At 35.8% G+C, this 27,296-nt stretch overlaps 1 protein-coding gene across 2 annotated transcripts in view; it reads left to right on the plus strand.

Annotated features, from left to right (window-relative positions):
- LOC145674992 (uncharacterized) overlaps nucleotides 1-27,296 on the plus strand; it is a 51,283-nt gene that overhangs the window by 12,091 nt on the left and 11,896 nt on the right. Inside the window, exons 3-4 of one of the 2 annotated variants that reach the window (XR_014129094.1) lie at nucleotides 1,716-1,878; nucleotides 13,688-13,820. Coding sequence is in view for 1 of the 2 variants with exons in the window: in XM_081745332.1 (XP_081601458.1) it covers nucleotides 13,688-13,814; nucleotides 17,069-17,176 (235 nt within the window). In the remaining variant the exon portion in view is untranslated. Of the gene's footprint in view, nucleotides 1-1,715; nucleotides 1,879-13,687; nucleotides 13,821-17,068; nucleotides 17,177-27,296 lie in introns of those variants that run through there. The other variant, XM_081745332.1, reaches the window with a different exon arrangement.

Below are 27,296 nucleotides of genomic sequence, written 5' to 3' on the forward strand. Positions count from 1 at the left end.
ACTCGGTAATGAAGAAGAAATAAGTTATATTTTTGTTATGGAATTGCGTAATCCATGTATTTTTTTCAGCAGCGAGTATATAACAGGTGCACCCCGTTAGCTTATATGTATTTAGTTACATTTTTGTGCTTGTTGATAAGTAATTATGATTACGACATTGAGGAACTAGCTATATTGCCTTTACCATGCTTGTATATACAGTAGGAAGTCGAAAATCCGAACTAATTGGGACCACAGGTAGTTTGGATTTTCAAATTGTTCGGATTTTCGAAAATGCCATTTAGGCATACTCGTACGGTATTGTAATTAAATATACTATACGGTATGCGTTTTTATTGATACAGTGTTTATACAGTACGTACAGTAATTACAATACCGTACGTAAAGCTACTTCATTTAATGTTTCTGAAGAACCTGCTCGTACACTAAATTACACTGTTCTTGTAACTCACACTTAAAACTTAATTGTATAGGCCTAAGGGAAAATAAAAATATGTATGACAAACAATTATATATGAATGAGCTTTTGTAAAAAACAACGCCGACGGACAACCCTATTGTTTGTTTATCGCTAGCGCTAAGACAAAATGTAAAAAAGCTTGTAGGGACTGTGTTCGGATTTTTGACGTTCGGATTATCGACGTCCTACTGTATATTGTTTAATAGAATTTGTATGATCCAATATAAATGAGTACATAACAAACAGTGACGCGCATGGTTACAACTCAAGAAAAAAGACTAATCTATATCCACCAAACCATAGAACAGCAATGTACGAAAAGGGAGTAAAATATGCTGATATGCTGGCATTATGTTATACAATAAGTTACCAACTAGATTATCAAGGAAATCAAATCTAATGTTGCATTCGAAAGAAAATTAAAAGACTACCTATTGTCACATTGCTTCTATACAATAGATGAATATAATCAAATAGTGAAATGTAATACTAAATGTAATAGTAATACTAAATTAACAAGGTAAGTCCATTTATGTATAAGGTATGCCGTAATATTGGTCTAATGATATTTCAAACTACTATAATGTATAAATGTATGAATTATGTTTAAAAAATGTGTTTAATATATGTACTAAATATACTACACGAGGAAGCTCAGTTAAGCATGACGAATCCCATGTACTATCGGAAAATTATTACAAGTTTGTACAAAATGAAGGATAAATAGAATAAAATGAAACGTACGCATCAAAATGTTTCATTACTGATATTTAGTTGGTTACACAATTCCACCTGAAGTTGTAACAGCTGAAATGTAAGCTCTTTTTCTGCATATTATGGAGTTTAAAAAAAAGACTTGTTCTACTGATGGTGTATAATCAAGGAGTTGAATTATTCGAAATATTTAGAGGAAACCAGTTGTTTGGCTGTTACAAGAAATACGAAGGTGAGTAAAATTGAAGTTAATGTATTCTTCCTTTATCGTTCATTTTGATCCGTTTCCTGCAACGTAGAGACATTCAATTAAACATTTCTGTTCAGAAATATTCGTTGTAATTAACTAAAAAGTTTAATTTTCACCGTTACTTTTTTATTTTAATTTTATTTATTTTTTTGTAATACTTTAATTTCTATAGTATTATTTTATTTTATTAGGAATATGAGTGAGATATATATGTTTTATGAAATTTTGTTACTGTTTTTTTTATATATATATTTATTTTCACTTACTTTTATTTGCTTTTTTATTTAACAGATATCGGATGTGTGGTGTATTTTCGTCTTTAAATATTTATTGCACGATTGACATAGCTGCTTATAGCATATTAGAAAAAATGTTCGGGATGAATTGCTGGCATGTTTTCGTAGAACCATTTACAGTATTCAATGATGGATTTAGCAGATGAAGTGGGACCAAGGTAAATTTTATTTATGCTGAAAAAATAAGTCTCTTTCCTATAATTTCGATAGCTTCCTCTCTTTTCTCATTTATTGATGGATGCTATACGATACGTATCAAATGAATAGATAATAAGCTACTTCTATATCTGGTAACGAATATCTTGTTAATCCGTGTGCATCATATCGACCACACTAGGTCCTTTCTCAACAGCTGTTACGGTTGTAAACCTAATTTACTTACATTGTTGGAGTTGTTCCCTTGTAAAATTGTAAAAAAACGTAGAACCGTCTAAAACTACAGTATAACTTGTGTGTAACAGTGGGTCAATAAGATTTTTCCGTTACTATGAAAAGGTTGAGGTAGAAGGATCACACATATTATTGGTTCTTTTCTACATAGTCACCATACAAAGTAACACACTTCTGCAATCGGTTTTTCAGCTTTTATAGCGCTTCTTTGTAGAACGTGTTACGGTGGTAGAAAATCAGTGCTCCACTTCGGAAATAACCTCCGTACCTGAAAAAAAAAAAAAAAAAAAAAAAAACGCATTCCTTTCATTATCAGTCAGTCGATATAGACAAACAAATTTTCGAAAATGAACAAATTTTCAATCAGCAGAAATTGCAAATAAATTCAGTGATTATTTTATAACTTCCGCTGAGGTAGCTATTGTACTTTATTCGTCTCTGCTGGTACAAGTGGGCTAGCTCTTGTACGTTATCCGTCCCTGCTATACAAGTATACGAAATATAAATAAACCTTCTCATCCAAAATGTATATTTATTGTAACTATATTAAGGAAATATTACCAATCATAATAAACATGATAAATGCTATTCTGCTGGTCTTGACGAAGCACAGTCCACTATTATAAAGCAGTCTGGCTCAATAATTGCTTCTCACCAAACTCATGTAATATGTTTTTCATTCGAATCAGAATTTTCCCACAGCGTTTAAAGGGCGAAAGTGATTCGCTTAGTCAAGAAAGGCAGTCTTTACAATAATAAGAATTATCGCCCTATTTCTGTTTCATTTTTTTTTAAAGACTGTAACGTCAAATAGACTAGGAAAATACTTACATGCCATTCTGCATTTTTATTGTCATTGGGCTCTTTGTATCTTACTAATGCATTTGACACTATAAATCACGATTTCTTGCTTAAAAATTATGTTCTTATGGTATAAGATGAACTGCTAAGTGGATTTAATCTTACTTGAAAAATAGATACCAAGTTGTTCAAATTAAGAAAAAAATAAATGGAAAAATTCAAAGTATACTTTCTTCTAAAGGTAAGATCCTAAGTGATGTACCAAAAGAATCAGTACTTGGTCCACTTCTTTTTCTTATATATATGTTAATGATTTAACAATGCTATGTTACCTAATAAATGTGTTTAACTTGCTGGTGACACAAGTATTTCAGGAAAAACACGAGAAAATATTGAAAAATAACCTAAACATTGCATTCACTCGATTCATTAAGTTTTTATTTACCAATAAATTAGTTTTAAATAACGATAAAACTACTTTGCTAAATTTTTATTCTCCTATTCAAAATAAACATGTCCCTCACATAAGAATAAGTAACAAAAAAGAAACAAAGAAAAAAAATCGAATTTTCTAGTTCAACTAAATTTCTTGGTGTAAACATTCGTTCCAAATTAAATTGGATGAGCGTACTTTTCAACTTAACAAAAAATTAAGTAGTATTTGTTGTAGTCTTCGTAGACAAAGAGGTAATATCACAAGACACGTCTTACTTTCAGTTTTTATTATGGAAAAGTGGGAGACCCGGGTTCGATTCCCGGCGGGAGCTCATGTGGTTCGGATTCCACGTTAATCAGTAGGTCCACGTCTCATATAGCCTCGCTGCTGAACGGGACGCTAAACTAAAATCAACTCAACTTATTATGGAAAACTCCACTGTGCTTCTTGGGGTCTCGGGTTCGATCCCAGCCCCTGCCAAGTGAACTTTGTGGTGGACAAACACCGTGTGCGTGGGTTTTCTCGGGGTTCTCCCGTTTTCTCCCACTTTATTCCACCATTTTCATTCATCACTCATCATCACCGTCTCCTTTAGCTTAACCGGCATAACCGTGGGACGTAAAACTTAAAGATTTCATTTCATTTCATGGAAAACTCCACTCATTAATAAGCAATGGTATTATTTTCGGGGGCATACCAGTAAATGTATCATGACGTTAAGATTACAAAAAGGGCACTGAGGGCTGCTTGGACTGTCAGAAAAGACTTCTTGGAAAACAATCTTTCTAAGATAAGGAAATCTGCCTCTTCCATGTGTGTATTTGTATAAAATTATCTGGTTTATCATTATGCTTACAGATTTCTGTAATTCCTGAATCTTCCTTAAACTTCCAAGCTTTCGACTCTTGCGCGGAGTCTTGGTCACGGAGGATAAAAACAGGAAGAAAAAGAATAAAAACATCATGGAATTAAAAGGAACGGACTTACAAAGAGAAGAGCTGTGTTGTGCGGAGACACATTATCATGTACATCGGTAGCCATTGAATAGAGTTCATGACAACCTGTTTCCATACAATACAGCCCTTCCCTTGGTAAGGCCGTTCCCTTCTATTCCTTTATGTTTTTATTCTTTTTATTCCTGTTTTTATTCTCCATGACCAATACTCCAGGGGAGAGTCGAAAGCTTGGAAGCTAAGGAACATTCAGGAATTACGGAAATCTGTTTACATTACCTGGTTTACTGTAAGTAAGGAACATACATTTATAGAAAGCAGTAACGTCCATATATGTTAATAATTTACATGTCATTGTGCAAAATTACTCGTTTTTTCAAAAAAGCGTATATATAAACTGTGCGAGAGTTCTCATTAAGTTACCTGCGTTTCTAAAGCAAAGTAAAACATATTCTGCGTTCAAATCGCAACTTTGTAACTTTTTTCTAGTAAATAAATTTTATTACTGTGTAAATGAATTTTATGAAGACAATTTATATTTTTCTTCTATATTAATTACATTATGAACGTAATATTGTGATTATGCTATAAGTTATTTATGATTAACATGATTTAGGGGCGTATGCGAGAGGTATCAGAGTCATAGCAATAACCAATTTTTTCTTAGAAAACTAGACATCAGTAATATAATACATTCTGTTCATGGTGCAGTGAAAAGAATAGAGTTTCGAAGGATGATTTAAATGTGTATAAGTTTTGTTTATTCGTGTCTGTTGAAATGTTCCAAGTACCGTATCATGACTAAGCATTGATAAATATGAAGTGAGTACATGTCTTATTTTTATGTTTTAGAAATATTATTGATCGTATAGTAGAAGTCCTGTAGATGATACACTTCAGTGTTCGTAACTATAACTCTAATATTGAGGTGGGATCCAAAGTTGGATATGGAGTCCTCCTCTTACTATCATCATCATCATCATCATCATCATCATCATCATCATCATCATCATCATCATCATCATCATCATCATCATCATCATCATCATCATCATCATCATCATCATCATCATCATCATCATCATCATCATCATCATCATCATCATCATCATCATCATCATCATCATCATCATCATCATCATCATCATCATCATCATCATCATCATCATCATCATCATCATCATCATCATCATCATCATCATCATCATCATCATCATCATCATCATCATCATCATCATCATCATCATCATCATCATCATCATCATCATCATCATCATCATCATCATCATCATCATCATCATCATCATCATCATCATCATCATCATCATCATTATTATTATTATTATTATTATTATTATTATTATTATTACTACTACTACTACTACTCCTACTACTACTACTACTACTACTACTACTACTACTACTACTACTACTACTACTACTAATGCTTAGGTCATGCACTTACTATACGCATAGTGAGCATACGTGTATCTACAGAAATACACTTCTCTCATCATATTTGTCAATGAATCAACTTACTTGATGACTTGTGTAAAGTAGTTGACTTCGGTACGTGGAAACAAATTTCAAAGTTTCCTTTCTCCATCCTTTGCAAGTCACTTTGAAGAATAAGAACTAAAAGTACAATCACGGATAAAAGTGTAATAAATGTGTTTAACGTAGTCCGTGACAAGTAGATAAATGTTATTACTCTGTAAATTAATTTTATGAAGACAATTTAAATTTCTTCTTCTGTTATGAATATAGTATGTGTGTGTGTGCTTCTGCATTTTAAATTATTTTATTTTATTAAGTATTTCTGTACCTTAAGGTTTTGTTCAAGTATGTATGTTATTTTGCAATTATTGACAGCTGTATGCGCACCCGAAGAAAATCTCGATAGTATGCAAAACAGGCTAATAAATTAGTAAATAAATTAAAAAAAAAAAAGTCTGACGGCGCGAAATCAGGATGGCGGATGGAGAAATAATTGCCTTTGCACAAGATTTATGGTTTCCTTCAACTTGTGGGGGCTAGCAGTGTCCACTAGGAGACGAATGACGAATACCTTTGTGAGGATGCCATGGCGCGCTTTATCTTCACGGGATCACGGGAAGCTTTTCCAACAGACTCCTGTAATATGTACCAGTTACAATATGTCCATACGTTATAATCAGTAAGAGTAACCCCCTTGCAATTCCAGAAAACGGAAAGCATAACCTTGGCAGAAGGCTTGACACGGGTCTTTTTTGGGAGGGAAGGGGACTCGGTGTACTTCTAGTGTTTGCTCATCACCTTACTTTCTGGGTCAAAGTGATATACCCAACATTCGTTAATAGTGACCAGCCGAGCGAAAAAATTTGTTCACATTGGGTTCACAGAGAGCAAACACTTCTGATGCACAAACAGCTGATTGCAGTTTCTGGAAAGAGATGAGAAGACTTGGAACCCACCGTGCGGAAACTTTGGATAGAGGTACGTGCTCATACGAGATAGTGGTTACTAAACCATATGAGCCCTTCATGTCATTCGCAATACCATTAATAATTATTCGTCTGTTGTCCAGCACCAGTCGTTCTATTTGTCGAATCATGTCGTTGTCCATCACTCAACAAGGTTTACCGTCTCTTGATTCGTTCTCCAAACCCAAACTTTTGCTTTCTAGCTGTTTCTTCAATTTTTTAATGGTGCTTAAGGATGGGCACATGTCACCATCAACAGTTTTCTCTTCGTAGATCTCCTTAGCTTTCGTCACCTTCTGATGACTTTATGGCTGATCGACATTCCACTTTTGACAGTCCGACAGGTTTACTACTTCCGGACGCCATACCTTCAGTGATTTTGAACTTAGAATCATAAAAGTTCCTAATTAATCTCATGAGACATTATATAATTTCGCATATAAAACTTTCATCTAACTAGCTATAGTATTTGTATTTGAGTGCAAAAACATTGACTGATTCTCGTACTGGTTATGAAACACCCACGCCTTCACTTTAAGAATTTGTCGTTAATGATTTGCACAGCTCTGGAAAAAAAAAAAAAAAATGGCTGTACTTTTTAATGAATCCTTGAGAATATTGCTTTTTATCTTTAAAATCACTTTGAGTTTTTCGCTTAATGTTTTATGACATTTAAAACAACTGCTTGACATTGCGAAAATTACTTTTTGAAGATATAATACATAGGTATTCGAAATTTAACTATTCCTCAGAAAAGAAAAGAAAGAGCATAATATTTGCACATTTTATTTTATTTTATTTTATTTTATTTTTAATTTTACGTTAAAAATCTACATGAAATTTTTTACATATTAATTATTTAATAAAAGAAATTGTTATTAGTTTTCTAAATCTGCTTACACCGTTTAATCCGGCATTACATACTTGGTTGTCTTCTCAACGCAGTTTATGCAACTGGAACAAGAATGAACAGATGACGTTACTGAAATTTTAAAACTTGCCACAGGAAGTTAACATATGTGCAAAAGCAAATAATTTAATTTCAAATATCACATCTGGAAAAAGTGATTTTCGCAATGAGAAGCACTTATTTTTTAAGTGTCATTTTTTTAAAGTAGAAAAACTTACAGTGATTTCCAAGACATGGACCAATATTCGTAGGAATCCTTTAAAAGGAACACTCACATTTCTTCATCATTAATATAAGAAGATGTACAAAAACTTGAACGACAAATTCTTAAATTGAAAGAGGGGAGTTTTATTAATTTTCAGATGATCCTACATTTTTCATAATTTTATAGGACAACAATTTCAGCAATGTAAGTAAATCATGTTCACAACTGTAGCAGGTGTTGAGAAAGGACCTAGCGCGGTCCGATATGATGAAAACAGATTAACAAGAAATTCGTTACGAGACACAGAAATAGGTTATTGTTTACTCCTCTGCTTTTGTTTTCAACCAACTTCTGGGGTCACTATTTTTAACTTGTCTAGTGTTAATCAAAAACGGCGTCTAGATTATCACGAATAACAATGTTGGTTTTAATGAAGTCCAACGTAGAAAATACATAAACAAAAGGTAGAGATAGTGCTTTGAGAACTGGTCTTTAGTTGACTTTACTTGATATCTTTTATATGTCTAGATCCTTTTCTGAAAACGAACAACATGTTGCCTTAGGAGATTTATCTACATTATTTCATTCGTAAGTAGAGGATAAAATCCAGAATATAAGTTACGAATTTTGTCTATTATTGAACAGTTTCGATTAATTTTAATCCATAAAGCATTTTATTGAATCCTTGAGCCAAAGATTATATTGTTTATTATTATTATTATTATTATTATTATTATTATTATTATTATTATTATTATTATTATTATTATTATTATTATTATTATTATTACTATAAGTTTGAATATGTATTTTTAACTACTATTTAACATTATATTGATACGTTTGCAATATTTGTTTTGAATAGTGATAAGTTCCCTCGTAAATATGTGGTTAGTGTACACATCTGTGGCAAGGCAGACCCGGGTTTGATTCCCGGTTGGAACTCATGTGATTCAGATCCACGTTAAGATATAGGTCCATGTCTCATACAGCCATGCTGCTGAAAGAGATGCTAAGCTCTAATTAACCAATGCCATGTAAATTTAATGCTGTAGACTTTCCTGTGTTTAGTTTTAGTTTGTAACGAATAAACCAGCTTTCTAAAGTACGAGTATTTTCGTCAATGTTTTGAAAGATAATAGCCTTTTTGTCCTATATTCGGATCAAAATAAGAAACGATTTTGGGATTTAGGATGTAGATTTCTGGGTTTTCGGCATCTTAGGCCATTTAGTCTGTCACATATGAGGGATGACATCCCTCGGCGAGTATACTATCCGGGGAAAGGTAAGGAAGGAAGCGGCCTGAGACCTATAAGTTAGGTACCATTCCGGCATTTGCCTGGTGTGAATGAGGAAAACTCAGGAAAACCTCATTGAGAATGGCTGGCCAGAAAAAGCTTTTTACACTTTTTCAGGGTGTCTACTAGTCTGGAAAACATGGAAAACCTGAAAAAGTCAGGGAATTTTCTCTATGTTCTGGAAATTTTTGCTAAAGTTAAGTTTATTTCATTGCTTTTACATTTTCTCTATACAATGTTTGGAAAACAAATTTTCGCTACAGCAGAAGTCACCATACAGTAAAGGTCTTATAAAAGAAGTTGGAAACCCTTGCCTTTGAAGATTGTGGTTTCTGATCTCCACTTTAAAAATTGATCCTCATATCCAGGGATGTTGCTAGTTTATTGCAACCGGTGACCCCCAATAAAGTCCTAAATAACACTTGTTCTGATCTTGTTGATTTTAATGTAGCAATAAGTTGGAGCGTAACTATGTATGATTAATTTATAATATAATGCGTACCTACATTAGTTAGATTAAAAAAAAAAAAAAAAAAAAAACTATTCCATTTCCTCCGTATTCCATTTTCAGTACAGTTTAGCGTTCCGCGTGTCTTTTGTGATGTTTATTATTGTTTTGAAGGCAATTTCTGTAAAGATTTTTGGTATGCTTGTAACCTTTTAATAAGATCAGTTTGTTTTTCTAGCAAGTACTCATATTTTTGTAGAAAACGTGAATGTAGTAAACAGAGCTTATTGATTATTACCACATTTGAAGGGTCGATTCAGTTTCAGGTAGTAATCGAGAACCATCTTGTGACAGCTTTAAAATCGTTAAATCATGTCTGAAAACTAAATTAGCTTTCTTCCAACCCGTTGCTGCAAACATTCAACCTTTTCGTACGAAATTTCAGTTTGACTTAGCAATGCTACCTTTTCTTTATGGTGAAATATTTAAACTTCTGAAGTCCCATATGATTAGATTTGTTAAAAATATCCATTGTGGTTGAAGCAGCAAGTCCTGAAGATTTTATGAAAGTGTGCCTAGAAGATGGTAGTAAGGATCTATGTTCAGCTAAGCAGGTTGATGTCGTATTTGCAACACACACAGCATTAAAATCACAAAAGTTATCTGAACTGGATATCCTTCGTTTTTAAAGGGATTGTTTGCATATTTTAATAGGTTTTGTAAGAAGATTCTGTGTAAATTGCCATTGAAATGCAGACTTACTTACGGTGCTTCATGCCTCTCTCCCGATTCAGTTTTAAACGAGACCTGGGGAGGAATAAATAACCGTAACATTGGAAGTGCTTGTAGAGAATCATCATTTGTGTGGTCCTGCTGCTGATGAAGTAAAACGACTCTATAGTGAAATTTGTACTCAAGATTCAGTTATCACAAGAATGAAGAATTTTGACGTGACTGAGGATCGTTTAGATCATTTGTTGTTCTTCATTTTTGTCAACAGTAACACCAGCAACAGGTTTTCAGCGATCATTAAGAAAATTCTAATGTTATCACATGGAAACGCTTCCGTTAAACGCAGTTTTTCATTGAATAAAATGCATCTTGTGGATAATCTAAGAGTCTTCAGTTTCGCAATGACGCTGTTACGTTCCACGGAGGTGTTCAGGCAATACCAATCTCAAAACAGTTAATTCAGACAGCAAGAAATGAAAATGCCAAATAGAAAGAGGCCCTCAGAAGGAAGCAGACAACAACTGAGGCAGTGAAAAATTGTTCGAAAGTAAAAAAGAGAGCAGCTGCAGATTTGAAAGAACTGAAGAATAAGTAGGAAAAAATCCTGGAGAAGGCTGCAAAAAGAATCAACGAAATTAATGAGCACATGAAAAATCTTACGAGAAAATTAGTATTGTGATCATAATTGGAAATCTCATATAGATTTTAGTGTTCTGTATTTTAAAATATTCTGTATTTACTATTCTACATAGAAATAATAAATACAAAATACTTTTATGATCTAGAATACTAAAATCACAATGTTTGTCAGTATTCGTATCTCGCCAGCATATTCTTGCTAGTATCCATATATCTGTGTGTATTATCGTGTATGTATTAGCTTTGCTTCATGTCCTGGAATAATATAAAAACTAGTAGAGTTAAATAATTTGAATAGTCCAGTTTATATATATATTAGTTGTATTGAAACAACGAGCGGAGAGAGGTGCCTATAAGAGGAGATGGGAGGCCATTAAAAAAATACAATGTATTTAACAATATTGTTCTTGCTAGGAATAAATAAGTACTTATTTAACCATTGTTCATGTTTTTATAACAGCTGTCGCATATAAGAGAACAGATATTATAGAACGACAAGTGTTTAGAGATTAGCGGTTACTTAACTACACTAAAATATAGTCTGGAAATTTTTCTGTTTTGGTCTGGAAAACCTGGAAAAGTCAGGGAATTTTATTTGTCTGAAATAGTAGACACCTAGTTTTTTGACCGAGTGTCCCCACCTGGAATCTAGCCCGGGACCACCTACACCGAAGGCGAGAGTGACTATTGCTACACGGGCCAGAAAATAAGAAACGAGTTGACATTTGAATCAGCCACTTCAGACATAGTTACTACACATAAGAAAACGACATTGAAAATCACTCACACACAGATCACTTTCTTCCACGTAAAATGTCATATACTTCTGGACACATGTTACAAGGCTGTAACATTGGAATGTTGTTGTTCAAAGAAAACCCTCACTTGCAATTACCATTATTATTTACGATTGACCCTTTTCTAGGTAACCTTAATAATCCCTGTGATGTATATTCCCTTCTGAACACAACTTTGCACGCGCTTTTGAACTGTCAATTCATTTTTAATGTTGTTCGAAATATTGTGTCGTAAGCAACGTGCCGCGCAGGGGTTACAGTTAGACATCTCAATCTGTAGTTGAGTATTATGAAGACAACTGTAGTAGTGGGGCCGCGGTGGCTCAGTGGTAGAGCGTTCACCTCTGGTGTATGGGGTTCCGGGTTCAAACCCTGCTCTCGCCAAGTGAACTTTGTGGTGGACAAACACCGTGTGCGTGGGTTTTCTCGGGGTTCTCCCGTTTCCCCCCACTTCCTTCATTCCACCATTTCATTCATTTCTCATCTTCACCGTCTCCCTTAGCCTAACCGGCATAACCGTGGGACGTAAAACTCAAAACTTTCATTTCGTTTCACAACTGTAGTAGTAAATTTGTTTTAGTGCTTGCTTAAGAAACGTAAAGCAAGATTAAATACAACTGAAGTGAAATGAACATTTCAAACAAAACTATTTTCTTGCTCAGAAAGTCCTGTAATGCAGCTCAGCTGTCGAGTATATTGCCTGTATCTTCTTTCCGGGTATTAAATAGGCGCGCACCCAGAATTTTTTTATTAGGAGAGGTCCAAAGTTTTGGGCGGTGGTCTTGGTCTAATATTATATGATTCTGTATAGTATGAACTAGTGTTATTCTGCGTCCGAAAAGATAACTAATTGTTAACCACTTTCACCTACACTCTCAGAAAAACCGAATTACGCAGCTTTGGAGGATCCGAATCCGGTGAACCCTCTGCATGGGGAAGCCCCTGTGAAAGGTACTGAGCAATATGGTAAATAGAAGAGGAAAACTGTTGAAAAGACGTATGAATATTACGTTTCCTTATTTAAATATTGAAAGTATATGACTAATTGACTTCAAAATAGTTACCGAATATCATACAGAAATTAATATGGAAATGACTAAAGTGGACAGAGTTACTCAACTGTTTCTGTTCAACAACCCTAATCGTTAATAAAAGTAATAATAATAATAATAATAATAATAATAATAATAATAATAATAATAATAATAATAATAAAGAGAACTTCACAAAATCTACTAAAATTTTTATTTTTCCGCATGCTTAAGATTGTAATACGTATTCATTTTGTACTCTCTGTCGTCGTACTAGTTTTAGTGGCCCAAAAGAGTACGATTTGCAGCAACCTGCGTCTCCTTGCAACTGAGTTATAAACTCCGCGCATACAATTTGCTTCCATCGAAATCAACGGCGATATGTTCAATACTTAGCCGATTAGTATAAAAGTCTTGTGTCGAACGGTAAATACCTTTAAATTAGGGAGCCTAGGTGGATGGTTAGATTGAAAATTAAGGTTAGGGATCGTAATGTGTACGAAAAGTACACTCTATTACATAGATGTTCACTTGCGCGTGTCGATTAATATTTGTGCAATATATGATACTCTGTACTTCTTACGCTGCAATGTAAGATAATCTGAACTTCTCGTACTACAATATAAGATGTTCTGGACTTATACTGCAATATAAAATACTCTTTGCTTCTAATATTGCAATATAATAAGGTGTGGACTCCTTGCACTGCGATATAAGATACTTTGGACTTCTCACAGTGTCAACACTCCAAAGTATAGTTTTTAATGTAGCACGATTTTTCAGATATTCTGTGTATAAGTAGGCTAAGATTTTATTGTTGTAATACAGGTACTGTAATGTAAAGAGAACTATTTTATTATTCTAGAGTGAATGCATTGGCACGGACCATTTGGCAAAATTTTTGTTAGAAAAGGAGTTTGCTGCAGATGATGATACAACAATCGCTGGACTGGATGAAGAAGAGAATATTGTCGGTTCTACGTGGCAATTAAGTAAGTACATTGTGAATATTGAGTATATATAGTTCTTAAAAGAAATAAAGCATTTACAGTTCATTGAACAGTGTGCTGTCTGCCAATATGTGAAATTTCGAGAGCATTATGTACCTCATTACTTGCTTTTGGACATAATTTTTCCTTGTAATAGATCCACCTTACTACAATTTCAATACCTTTATTTTCATGACAATATCTGTCTCTCCTGTCATCTTTGTGATCCAAGTACTTGTTTTTCTATCTTTGCGGGTGATTCCTAGTACACTGAGTGCTCACTGAATTGCGACGACTTACCTAATATTTTGTTGGTCCACCTTTTGCTCAGAGGACGGCCTACACACGGCTTGGTATGGATTCTAGCAGTTGCTGATATGTTTCTATGGGGATCTGACACCATATATTCCTGATGGCATCCCACAATGAGCCCACAGATGTCGGTGCAGGGTTCATGATGCGAAGAGCTTGTTCCACAACATTACGTAAATGTTCTATAGGATTAAGATCAGGTGAGTGAAAGGGTCAATTCATATGCTGCAGCTACGTGAAATGTTTCTTAAGTCAAGCAAGTACAGTCTTGGCTTGGTGACACCGTGCATTGTCGTCCTGGAAGATGCCGTCTTCGTGTGGGTAGAAGTGTTGCATTGTAGAGTATACGTGATCCCGTAACACCTGCAGGTATACAATGGATGTCTCCTGTAGTCCATGCACATTAACGGTCCCAGTCTATGCCAACAGAAGCATTCCCAAACTATACAGCCGTCCCTACTTGCCTGTATAGCATGTATACACTGTGCATGATGGGTCCATGGCTTCGTACTGTTGGCGCCACACATGCATACGCTCGTCCGAGAGGGGTAGCACAAACCGGGATTTATCGGACCAACACACCCTTTTCCAATCATCCACGATTCAATTAGCGTGTTCCTGTGCCCGAGCGCGACAAAATGGGCGATGACAAGTCGTAAGGAGTGGGTGACTAGTGAGTCGTCTGCTGTGGAATTTCACACATGCTAGTGTACACCGTATAGTTGCGTGGGATATGGATGTTGTGCATCCACCAGTGTATTAGTCCTATAATTCCCGGATACTGATTGTTTGTTTGGCTATCATGAGCTGTTTGACGCGATGCCCGCCCCACGTTTTAAACTTCCGTACGCCCCTGCAGTTCCTTACCCTATTTTCTTCTCACTCTTTGTATACCTTCACTACCCAGGAACGGGTGCATCCGACAAGTACTCCTGTATGGGTTATTGACGCAACTGTTTCACGGCTACCCACAATCATGCCCTATTGGAATGCGGATAAATCCTGCCCACCTTCGATTATAACAGTGTGCTATCTGCCAATATATAGCCTCGAGTGTGTTCTTTCTTTGCAATACTACCAGTCGGAGTGGTCATGTAATCAGCTCGGTTGCTGGGCACACTTTCTTGTGTGAAGGGGTGGTTGCAATTCAGTGAGCACTCAATGTATAAAACCCATATTCAGTTTACTCTTGTAACATATTTTATTGCAAATACATATAATAGGAGAAGTTCAAAATAATAACAATTTGAGATATTATAATTCGATTTTTTGTTACTTAGAATTGTCTTGGTATATGTTGTGGTCATTTATGGAAACTTGTAAAACTTATGGAATCACCTATGGGTGTAAAAATATGATTTGGCAAACCTTTAGCTTCGCATAAATTCCTTATTTGTTGGTTAATGGAGACAGAGAACTATGCCAAGAAGATAACCAGAAAACATGAAGACTTACATATACCTGTAAGACAGAAAAATGTAATTGGTTAATAAATGCGTTACGTGCACTTTATACTTAACATAATTTTACGGGAGAACAAATAGTATTGTGAAACCTTCACATAATAGTTAGTTGCTCAACGAATACATTACATCGGAAAAATACGTTACCTCGTATAGAAATTTAAAAGGTCCACTGATATTAGAGTTACAGGCAGTTGAAACTCTTACTGTAAAATATGTTTTAAGTCTCTTTGGTCCTTGCAAATGGATTCTTGCTTATATATCCGAAATATTGGAAACTATTCAGCGTCTAGAAATACAAAAAAAAAAAAAAAAAAAAGTATTATTTTCATCTAGTCGATAATTTCTCGATTTCACCTAAATCCACACTGATATGAGAGGATGATTCAGATTAGCAAAAAATTTGTTATTTACCAATAAATTCTTCTATTAGGAAACGAAGCACTCTCCACACGTATGGAACACCAAGCTAGTTTCATCTTCAGTGGCAAGGTAAAAAGGATAAAAACGGATGAAAGAAAAAGGGTTTGGAAAAAGGAATACATATCACAGAATAGATGAATATAACGTGAAGGATGCCAGTACCACGAACAGAGCACAGTGCAAAAGAATGAGCAGAGTTGAAGGAAGCGTGATGTCTATGCCAGATCGTCGCTATTGCCAGATCCAAAATATATATCAAAGTTAGGTAACTAGATTCTATCAATGTTGCCAAAATCCAGATTTAAAGCTGGTTTATATTTGTGAATAAAGAATGATTCTTTAATCTCCCGTTGTTTCTTTGTTTTTGCTGAACCTATCACATTAAAACCTGCTTTGTATTCTGTAATTTTTTTTTCTTCAAGAATCAATCTTTATTCACAAATACAAATCAGCTTTAAATCTGAATAGTGATTCTGGATCTATTCTGTGGTATGTATTCCTTTTTCCAAACCGTTTTTCTCTCATCCGTTTGTAGTTTTTTTTTTTTTTTTTTTTTTTTCTTACCACTAAAGACGGAACTAGCTTAGTGTTCCGATGCGTGTGGAGAGTGCGTAGTTTCCTCAAGGGAAGATTTATTGGTAAGTATCCAATCTTTTTGCTAATTTGGAACAGAATGTTTGAGAGGATATTACAGGATGTTGACAAAAAGGATATGCATCAACAATTATGTATTATAATCAGTTTTGTCGCCTTTCTTGTGAATTGAATTTTAAATAGCTACAAAGTATGCTAGTAAACATGTAAATAACGCTTTGTATATGTTTGGATGTTATTGATTTATTTCCTCATATTTTAATTTGTACTGAAAAATTCAACTCATTTGGCATCAAAGTGGATTTACTATCTGTCGAATGAGTGTACTCACTACAGGTAAACACAGATAGATAATTATCTTTAAAAAAATATTTCAAATATACCCCGATTTTAAGCTTAAATGTTAAGATTAAGGTAAAATATAAATACCAAATTAAGTAATTTGTTTATTTATTTTTCCTTCAGATGAGTCTGGACGTCGTGAAAATTACAGTGACATTTCTTTGTTTTCTCACCTTGAAGAATGGAGAATTGAATTGGAGCAGGAACTTGGAATTGGTACTTTTCTCAGAGGTAACTTGTAATTATAAGTATTAATTTGTTTACAGCAAGCTTCAGGTTTTAATTAAATACTTAAACGTTATCTATAATAAAATGTTAAAAACTGCATTTTTACACAAATTATGTAATATGAGAAGTTTTTCTCACGTTAACATTGCGTTTTTTTTTTAATTTTTATTTTATTGTTTTAATTGCAAAACAAAAATTACGCAATATTAATATGAGCAAAATATTCTGTATCCGCTATAATCTTTTTCAAGGTAACCAGTCCGCTTTTTGTAACTTCTGCTTTGCATAAAGATTTAGAATAAAGCGAAAATCAATCAATTAATTGGCGTAGTCAGTTATACCTTCTCTACAGTACATATTTTAAATAATATCAGTATTGTAAAGATCTGCTTGTGCAGGTGTAGATAGAGCATAGATAGAGCAACTTATAGGCCGAAATCGTTTTCTTTCACTACCAGATTTTATTACAAAATTCTACTATAATATAAAAAAGATACAAAGTCTCCAATGTTTGAGTTAAAGTAGATGTCCGCTCGACCTGACGGTTTCGGGAAGGAATCCTCACTAAGCAAGCTACATAATGTAGGGTAGGACACACAGTGCTCCACTGCAAGCAGAGAGGGGTTAGAGTCCCGACAAATCTGCACTGCAGGCTATGTCGGTGTTGTGATTAAGAATATCCCAATACTCCTCTGCAAGCAGAGAGAGAGATAAAGGTTCCCACTAGGGATGGGCAAAACCGGTTTTTTATAAAAACCGAAAACCGGTTTCTATAAAAACCAAAACCCGAAAAACCGATATTTCGGTTTCTCCAAAACCGGTTCGGTTTTCACCGAAACTGGTTTCGGTGAAAACTTTTCGAAAACACATAAAACTATTTCTGTGGGAATGGATTCGGTTTCCGGAGAACAACGAAACACCATTCTGGTCAGAAATAGAACAAATTTTGATAAAAAACGGAATCGGATCAGGTGAAAAACCGAACCGGTTTTGGAGATAACCGGTTTCGGAGAAAACCGAACCGGTTTTGAAGAAAGCCGAAACAGGTTTTTTGAACATTTTCAAAAACCGGTTTCGGTTTTTCTAAAAACCGAAAATCCGGTTTTTGTGCCCGCCACTAGTTCCCACAAGGCTCCACTGCAAACCAAAAGGAAAAGGAAGCCAAGAGCTCCACTGCATGCTAGAGGCTTTAGGTTGAGGTGAGGTACTTTCAAGGCTACACTGCAAGACAAGGAAGGGAATTTGACCAGTCGAGACTGTCTGTTATTGAAATCATCTCGCTTATATAGGTGCTTCAAGCGAGGCAGTGGCGCTGTTGTTTCTTCGTCGTCACATGACCAATGGTGTCGCGCTGTTGTCTTCGTCGTCTGCAGCTATAGTACTCCGTAGTAAGACGCACATAATCGATGTTTGTAATTAGAAGCAAATGTCGGGTGTTTGTGCACAACCATACGGAATATAGCTGAAGAAAAGGTTTTAATCATATTCTCCAATATCTGTCATATGTCAGAGGCATCATTTAGGGAAGAAGTCTAAAAAACACGTGCTTTTCTAATAAACTGTATACTCATATACTAATAAAAAAACGTGAACCTCCCATGTCGGTGAACAATCTTGCTTCCCCCTCTGACAAAATCTGAAATTACGCCACTGATCCATGTACGTTTTATTCCTTGGTATTATGACTCATGAAACGACAGGATTATTCATGGAAGAACGGCATAAGTTTCAAGAGAAATTGCATGTGAATGTTTGGGACATTTCGTTTTAAAATGCAGAAAAACGAATTTCACTCGATTCTACAGAAGATACTGGAAAAAGTTTTGTGGTGGAAAGAGTATTTATTTTTATGTCCAGCCGTGACATGAGATTCGCCAGATGCCACATCATTCAAAGGTGAAACAATTGTATTTGGCTAGTTTGTGCATTCCGGTCGCTTGAGGGGAAAGAACACCAAAAATTTTCCCGCATTTTTGATGACTGCAGCAGTCTTATTGATCGAAGAATCAATCACACCTTGCGCTTTATGCACCCGAATGTTGTCTAGCAAACTGATGGGTAGGTTCTGCAAAAAGTGTCGCCGCTTCTTTCTCAAGACTGGTCACAAGTTGTGTTCCAGAAAAGAACAAAAATACTGCGATAGCGTGATGTACGGGAGTGGTGCGTTAGGATTACACCATCCCACAATTGGCCATGAACCACTAATATTTGGCCAAAATACGAAGTCGTGTTTTAATTTCTATGAAACTTGCTATACGTAGGTTTAGAAGGTCGCTCAGTGCGAATTTGATACCGAAAGGGAAATTTAAAATGGCGGATCCAATATGGTGGACACACATTGCAAAAATATGTATACATGTGTAATATGGGTATAGATATTAGAGAACAATCGGATGTGAAAACAGCAACAAATGAAGTCATATTTGTCATACATTATTATGTCTCGGAAGATCGCAAACTATCGCAGAGGCCATGGGCGATGATGCACTGACCATGAACAAGAATCTTATGAACTGATGCCGGCATGTAGAAGCACGGAGGCTGTGTAGAACTTGAATCGCCATATCTTCAACGAACAGCTTACTTGGTGTTAAGGCTGATATTTGTTCTTGTACTCGCTGGACATCTTCTCATGCCGGGCCCTCGGTTTCTTTCTTGAATTGGAGCCGAACTGGGCTGCATAATCTTGGTAAAGATGGGTGGGGATTCTATCACACCACAACTACACCTTCCTTCTCAAAGAACAGCTGCAATGCACACATGAAATGAAGAAAATGTCTGAATCCTGAAACCCACCCTTGCTGCCTGACTGTTTGCATTGGGCCTGGCCACGAGACCTATCACAGCCCCATTTGCTGATCAAAGTTAGATACATACGGTACTTACGTGGCATGCTCTCCAAGACTGGCTCTTGAACCTGGAAGAGTCTTTTCACAGTGTGATCTAGGAGACTCTGATGTGGTACTTCCGACAAGACTCAGTCACTTATATACCCTCTGAGTAGCACTTGTTCTTTGCGTCCCGCACGCGATTATAAGCGGGATAAATATCATGGCCCAGTTTCTTCGCTTCACTCCTAAGAAGCTGGCACTAATGTTTAATTTGATTCGTTTCCGAAAACAATATCTTCTGAATCGTACGACATTGCACTGTGTCTTTCGGATTGTGTCCAGGACTTCCTAATCTTGGTCGCTCTAGTTGGACTTGCCGTATTTCTTGTAGTACTTTTGACTTGTCAAATTCTCTTTGCTCTTTGTACTTCATCGCGGCTGCATAAGCAACTGTTTAGACTCTCAGCTGACTGAATCGAGCGTTTGACAGTCTTTCTCCTTTTTGATCTTTCACTACTTTCTGCAAAGTCAGCCTGGGCGTTCGACTCTTCTGCATACTACTTTACCGTATTCGCGATTGCATTTGTCGAGCTTCTGGAACATCTGATAGTAAAAGGCGACTACTGTTTTCTTGGTCAGCACTACATAAAGTCTCTCCACCTGATATTTCACCTTCCACGAAACGCAGGAGCTGCTGCTTTTTGGCTTCTCTGTTCTCTTCTGCATTCTTCAGAAACTCAAACAGCTTTCTTCTAGTTATTTTTATGTGGCATTGCTCTGAAAAGAGAACACACTTGCTATTAATGTGATGTATTTTGGTTAGAAAATTCCACACATTATCCACAGTAAATATGCACTTACAATCTAAACGGACAAAATTGGTTCGCTCTTCCAGAAACAAATAATTCAAGTACCACATTAGAAAAGAAAGAAAGAAAAAAAAGTCTTGTATTCGCTTTTCCCGGATTAAAAACCTAAGAAACCATAAAAATGTGTTTTTTTTCTTGATATACAAGAGTTAAAAAAATTACAAATCCCGTCATATCTAGATGTTTATCATTGAATTATAATATTCACAGATGGAATAAACAATAGTTACCCACTCGTGGATATGACGCTAATATCCCTAAAAATATCGCAAACTTAACCTTCTCTATCATAGAAAATATACATGAATACAGATCATTTATAAAGTTCCGTTTTGGCTTACCAAAACAGTGAACATATGTTCACTAATAACTATATACGATTTGGACCTTCCTGGATATCATATGTGTTAGGTGATGGACCTTTCCATGAACTTTCATTTTTGGGATTTTGACTAGGTTTTCGGGATTCCTGGCCCACTGTGTATCATACACGAGAATTACCATAAATTCCACATTGCTGGAGTTCTGACGAACTTTGAATTTTCGTGGTGACCCTTAATGATGCTATTCGTTTGATTGGCATTTCAATTTTGACTCGTACGATTTGCTCATATTTCATCCAGCGTAATGATACGACATAAGAAAGTCTCTCTTCCCGCTCGTAACGTTTCAAGTAGCTATCAGCACCGTCGTATCATAAGCATTTCTGCATTTCCGTCAACTCATGCAGAACCCATTGTGATCAGTTTTTCTCATGCCAAATCGTTCCTTCAGAATGTACAGAATAGTCATATCCGCTGATCCTATTTCTTGGGCCAGCTCACGAATAGTATGACATTGATCAGTACCCAGTAACGCGGTAAGAGCATTCACGTCTTATTCAGTGATACGGAGACTACCAGGCGTTGCATGTCTTCCATATTTTGGCTTCCCTCCTTGAAGACTTGTACCCACCTTGTCACTGATCTGTAAGGCAAAGTAGATTCCCTGCAAGCCTCTTGAAGACCTTGATGACACTCTCGTGTTGTTGTGCGGCATCTGGCTCTTCAATTTTTATACAACTTCGTTGTTCTTGATTGGAAAACACCGTGACAATAACCTTCCCTTACATTGCCCACATACGTGTGTATGTAATATAAACCGCCCGCTACACGAGGCACTCTTCTTCTTGTGTACTGCTCTTGCGCATGACTTCGGAAGGGAGAGTTCATTTGTGCTGAGGTAAGGTTGGTATGTAACTAACATCTTGTACGAGGGACATTATTTGATTCCGTTGCGTCTCTAAAACAGTGTTGTCACTATTAAAGTTAAACCCTCGTAGAACCATAGGACGCTAAGTGAATCTTATTTTTATATACCACACCTTATATCTATTTCTTGCGTGGGAATGTTTCCCTTCTGGGTCTGTATCATTGCGTTAGTTCTCCAGATTTCCATGATAGTTTCGACTAATCTGGTTACAGTAGTATGTATGTTCTGTTTTCAGAGTTTGTATTGCCCAGCTGTGAGGTACTATTTCTATTTCTGGCAACATAATTAACAACTCGAATAATGTTCATTTCGTATGTTTTTAGCCGATATTTGATCTTCCCACGAGCACTTAGGAGTAAGACTTCAGGGCGTAGGCGTAAGACGTTTTTTCTTAAACGTAAAGTACAAGAACAAAAACCTCTATTGAATACTGAAATTGGAAACTTTGAGAAAAATTGAGATATAATCATTACTAACTACATCAATAAAAACAAAAGTTAAGACTGTAAATACTTTATTACACATCTTTAGGCATAAACTTTCCAGAACAAGGGTTGAATTTAAACATTAAGTGACAGCAGTGTTTAATTTGGCAGCATTCCACATATAGGGATTTAAGGTTACTATGCCCACCCCCTTGTCCGAGCACTTCGCCTTTTCGCCACCAGATGCTCACTTTTTCATTTAGCAATCACTGCTGGTACCTCTACTGGGAAGAACTGAAAGATCGTACCGCTCAGTTTAAATGTGTCCAGGATATCCACAATTGAAGTGGGCGGGGAGAGGAATCCAACAGTTTTTTTTTTCTCCTTCGTGCACCTGCAGTCACTCAGAGTCTATTTTTACAAGCCGTGTTGTTCAGCCGCAGGGCAAAATCTCAACCATTGACGGGTAACAGAAATCTTTTCTTTTTGCAGGTAGGAATAGAGTTTTTGTACGAAAAACGTGAATTAGGTTGCAAAGAGCGTCATTCGCATCGCGTTGACAAATTTTCTTTCGTCCGTTTATCACATGAAGCTCTTTTCTTTTTTTTTTCGATTATTACCAGAATATGAGATAAAAAACCTAAATGGTTCTTTGTATACAGAAAGCAAACAATACCAATATTTTCTTACATATCAGTATTATATGATTTTTTTTTCATGAAGTGTATGATGCTTGAAAAATGGACAGAATGAATTTTGATTTTTCTATTTGTCCCTATCCTTCTGAGTAGAGAGAATGCTGTGGCGCAACTAAAGGGCCTGCAGGGCCCGCAACATTGAGAGGCCCAGAACAGAAAGAGGCCCATTTCAGTTTCGAAGTTAAACTTTATAATGTTAGGATGTTAAAAATTATGTGATGTTTCAACTATATATCATTTTTACCTGTGAAGACGGTAACACCTGAGCAGGGTGCGAATTGGCGGGGGGGATGCCAGGGATTTCCCCCCCTGACAAAAATCTTTCCCACCCTGGAGAAGAAAAATTTTATCCCTGGCAGGGATAACTTTTTCCCCCTCTGGAGTATTTTTAAATGGACATAAAGATAAGATAGAAAAAGGGAACAATTCTTACTTTGCGTAGCTAACCTAAATATTACTTGAGTGAAAATTTGTGAAAGATCTCACATCTCAACTGTTTTGTACTTGTTAGTATATATATATATATATATATATATATATATATATATATATATATATATATATATATATATATATATATATATATATATATATATATGTGTGTGTGTGTGTGTGTGTGTGTGTGTGTGGGAGGGCTGGGTGCGCATATGGGTGAAATTCATCCCCCCCTGGGAAAATTTTTCAATTCGCACACTGCACCTGAGCGATTATTTAGTAAATTAAATGCCAACAAAACTTATACTGACCAGCGAAAACATTATGACCACTCGCTACTTTTTGAACGAAATCATCGGGCTGAGATAAGAGCTACAAGGCATATCACAACCGCGCGCCAAACACGACAAGAATCTCACTCGATTAGTCAGTGTGGTGCTTGTGCCTTGAATGGGGAAGGACGACGATATATCAGGGTGACTAAATGGCTGGGAGCTTCATTTCGGAAACAGCGCGACTTGTCGAGTTTTCGCGATCTGCAGTGCTTATGTATTTCAAAGATGGGAAAAGGACAGTGAAACCAGCATCGAACCAAACAACAAAAAGTGGGGCGACTACATCTCATTAAAAATGTCGTAGACTCTCGAGGTTGGTACAGAAGAATAGACGAAAACTATAGCACAATAATAATAATAGGTCTAATAATAATAATAATAATAATAATAATAATAATGTGCTTTTTTTGCATATGAGCAAGTTGTGACTCACTGATAGAACATAGAAAGTCAAAACTGTTCTCTGTAAATTTTACGTGACTCATGGATGTGGATAGAGGGGGTCCGTTTAACATTTTTGCGGGGAGGCCCATTCGTCCTTACTTACGCTACTGAGAGGTAAGGTAAAATAATAACACCAATATATACATATATAATATATATAAACTCCTGGCGCAACAGTCCCTTGTGATCTGAGTCTGCAGCGGGCTTATGTTAGTGGTCAGCACAACTACACCCAACGTAGCCGGCTGTCTAGATTGAAGTCCGCTATCTTTTAATTTCCCAACTTTTCTCTCGATGTTTGGTCAACACAGCAATGTTTGAGTGCCACACCGGGAATTAAACTCTGGACGACGCACACCGTATCACTTTCGCTAATCTTTTGGTAAAATTCAGGTTAGGGTGGTACTGAATTATTTTTGGAATATGCCATTTCTCATAAGGTAAAGTTCAAAAGTATTGTGACATAATTAAAAAGCTCATTATCAACCACGTATTCTTGCCTATAATATCACTAAAAGTTTTCGAGATATGTGTCAAAAATGGTTGAAACACTTGAAGTTAGTTTAGTAACTTGAAGAAGATAGTGGCCTTATACATACACAATTGCTCCAATTTTTATTTTTATTCTTCTCTCTCGTAAAGAAATACAAAATCATAATTTCAACCATTTTGGTACATTTTTCATAATTTGAAGGGCGAACAGCCGGTTTCTTTCCTTACGTTTTGAACTTGGGATTTATATTCTTCTTGTCACTTATCGTGAAAGTCATATAATGACATAGGTCCCAAAGCTAGAATATATTATGCGACAGAGGTAATGACAATTTCATCTTTAAGATCTATTAAATTTGACTTTATTGAACGATAGCGGTTTTATAATACGAATAAATTTTTCGCAATAAGGTGCATATAGTGGTCGTAAGAAATGACAAAAGCTACCATTGACCTTTATAGTTTGACTGATGCTTTTTCGATCATGGTCTTCCCCTTACATTTTGTAAAGGACAGTATCATTTTAATTATCTTGGCCTAATTTCCTAAAGCCTCTCATTCGTACGCTAAAAGAAAAATTTTTATTTTTTATGTATAAGAATTCAGGGAATGCAAATTTATTCAAAATTCGTTTACAATTAAAGTCGGCTAAACAGATATTCCTTTGAGATTTCTGTATTTTGAAAACAAACTCACGATTTCAGTTCTTTGTCTTTACTTGTTTCCATGTTTTTTTTTATATCAATACTGTATGGTCAATTCCAAGAATTATTTTAGTTCCCCGGTACATCCATTTATAACAAGCTCCAAATACTGCTACAATTTTAATGTGGTTTCAGGAGAATCTGCATATCTCATCCTTTTGTTACTCTCTATATATTCATCTACTATGTAAACAAACATCAGTGAAAGAAAGAGGCTGAGAGCTAACACGTGCTCCGTGAGGAACGTTGTCATTCCTTTTACTGACATATCTAGAGAGTCTAGTGTTGCCACGAGACAAGACGAGATTTCTGGCTGTGTCGTCTCGTCTCATATCGAATGGTTCTGTCTCGTCTCGTGGCAACACCAGAAAGGCTGAGGCCCACAAAAAGAGCTGTTATACCAAGTGGTTAAAATTACAACTTTTAACCAAGTTTTGTTTGGTAGCACAACACACAACACGACTGCAATCTTCCAGCAACGGCTGCTTAGATTCGACTGAACCAGTAATTACTTCGATAGGAACATTTGTCAATACCGTCAGTACAGTCGAAAGGCAAGATTTCCCCATTTATTCTGATATCCTTTTTTCAGAACCCCTGGCGCCACTTCAACAAATAAGGAGGCCTATGTAACTTTCCCATTTAAAAAATGGTTTAGCTTCGAATAACATCATTAAACAATAAAAAAGATAAATTTTGTTGTCAAATCAGCATCTTTTCAAAACTCAGTATCGAGAAAGGCTGACACATTTCTGTCTTGGTTCGGAACGAGAAAGACAATGAAACAATAGTTAGTTACTGATAAAATTGCCACTTCTACTTGTACTTCTATAACAGGATTTTTATACGTAGATATCTCCACCAGCCCCCGGAATAAAATCTTCTGAAACACTGATCTCAATGAACGCTTTACATTTGTATCTAGAGCACTATCACAAAATAATTAAACTTGAATCGATTGAAAAATGGAAGTGAAAGCTGTTTGTAAGAATCATTTTTAAAAAATTCTTTAGGTATTCCCTGTTCTTTGTAGGATTTGAAACATTGAATCATTTGGATCATTTGAAATAATAAAAGATGGTATACATTTCGAAGGCAAATAATTTATTCCGGGTTAATAAATTTTTAAGCAAATTCAGAAACTGTGTTTGTATTTTTCGAGACACGAGACGAGACATTTCACAAAAAGTTTCGTATTGTATCGTGTCTCGCTTCAAAGAGTCGAGTCCCGTCTCGTTGGAACACTAAGAGAGTCTTACGCATTCTCTTTCCAAGAAAGTGAAACTTGAAAAGCACATTCATTCAATTGTTATCATAGAATATACTATGGGCATAGTCACTGATGTGTAGAAGGTGACACAGGCGGAATTTGTTCTTATGGATACCTTGGCGAGTTGGAGCCGTGGGGCTCTATTATTTGGATTGGAAACATTGGTTCAAAAATATTTTACATTTAGCATACATATATACACACATATATATATACATACACACACACGTACATGTGTGTTACATATACTTTAATTAATGTGTGGACCTGCGGACAAGGTATAGTTCGCCCGCCCAAAAAACCGCCTCTGGGGGGTGGGTTCGAAGTGCACTCCTGAAACATAGAATTATGCTAATCGTAATTTTCTGA

This window comes from Thermobia domestica, chromosome 18 (genome assembly GCF_964235325.1).
Source record: "Thermobia domestica chromosome 18, izTheDome1.hap1.1, whole genome shotgun sequence".
NCBI lineage: Eukaryota > Metazoa > Arthropoda > Insecta > Zygentoma > Lepismatidae > Thermobia > Thermobia domestica.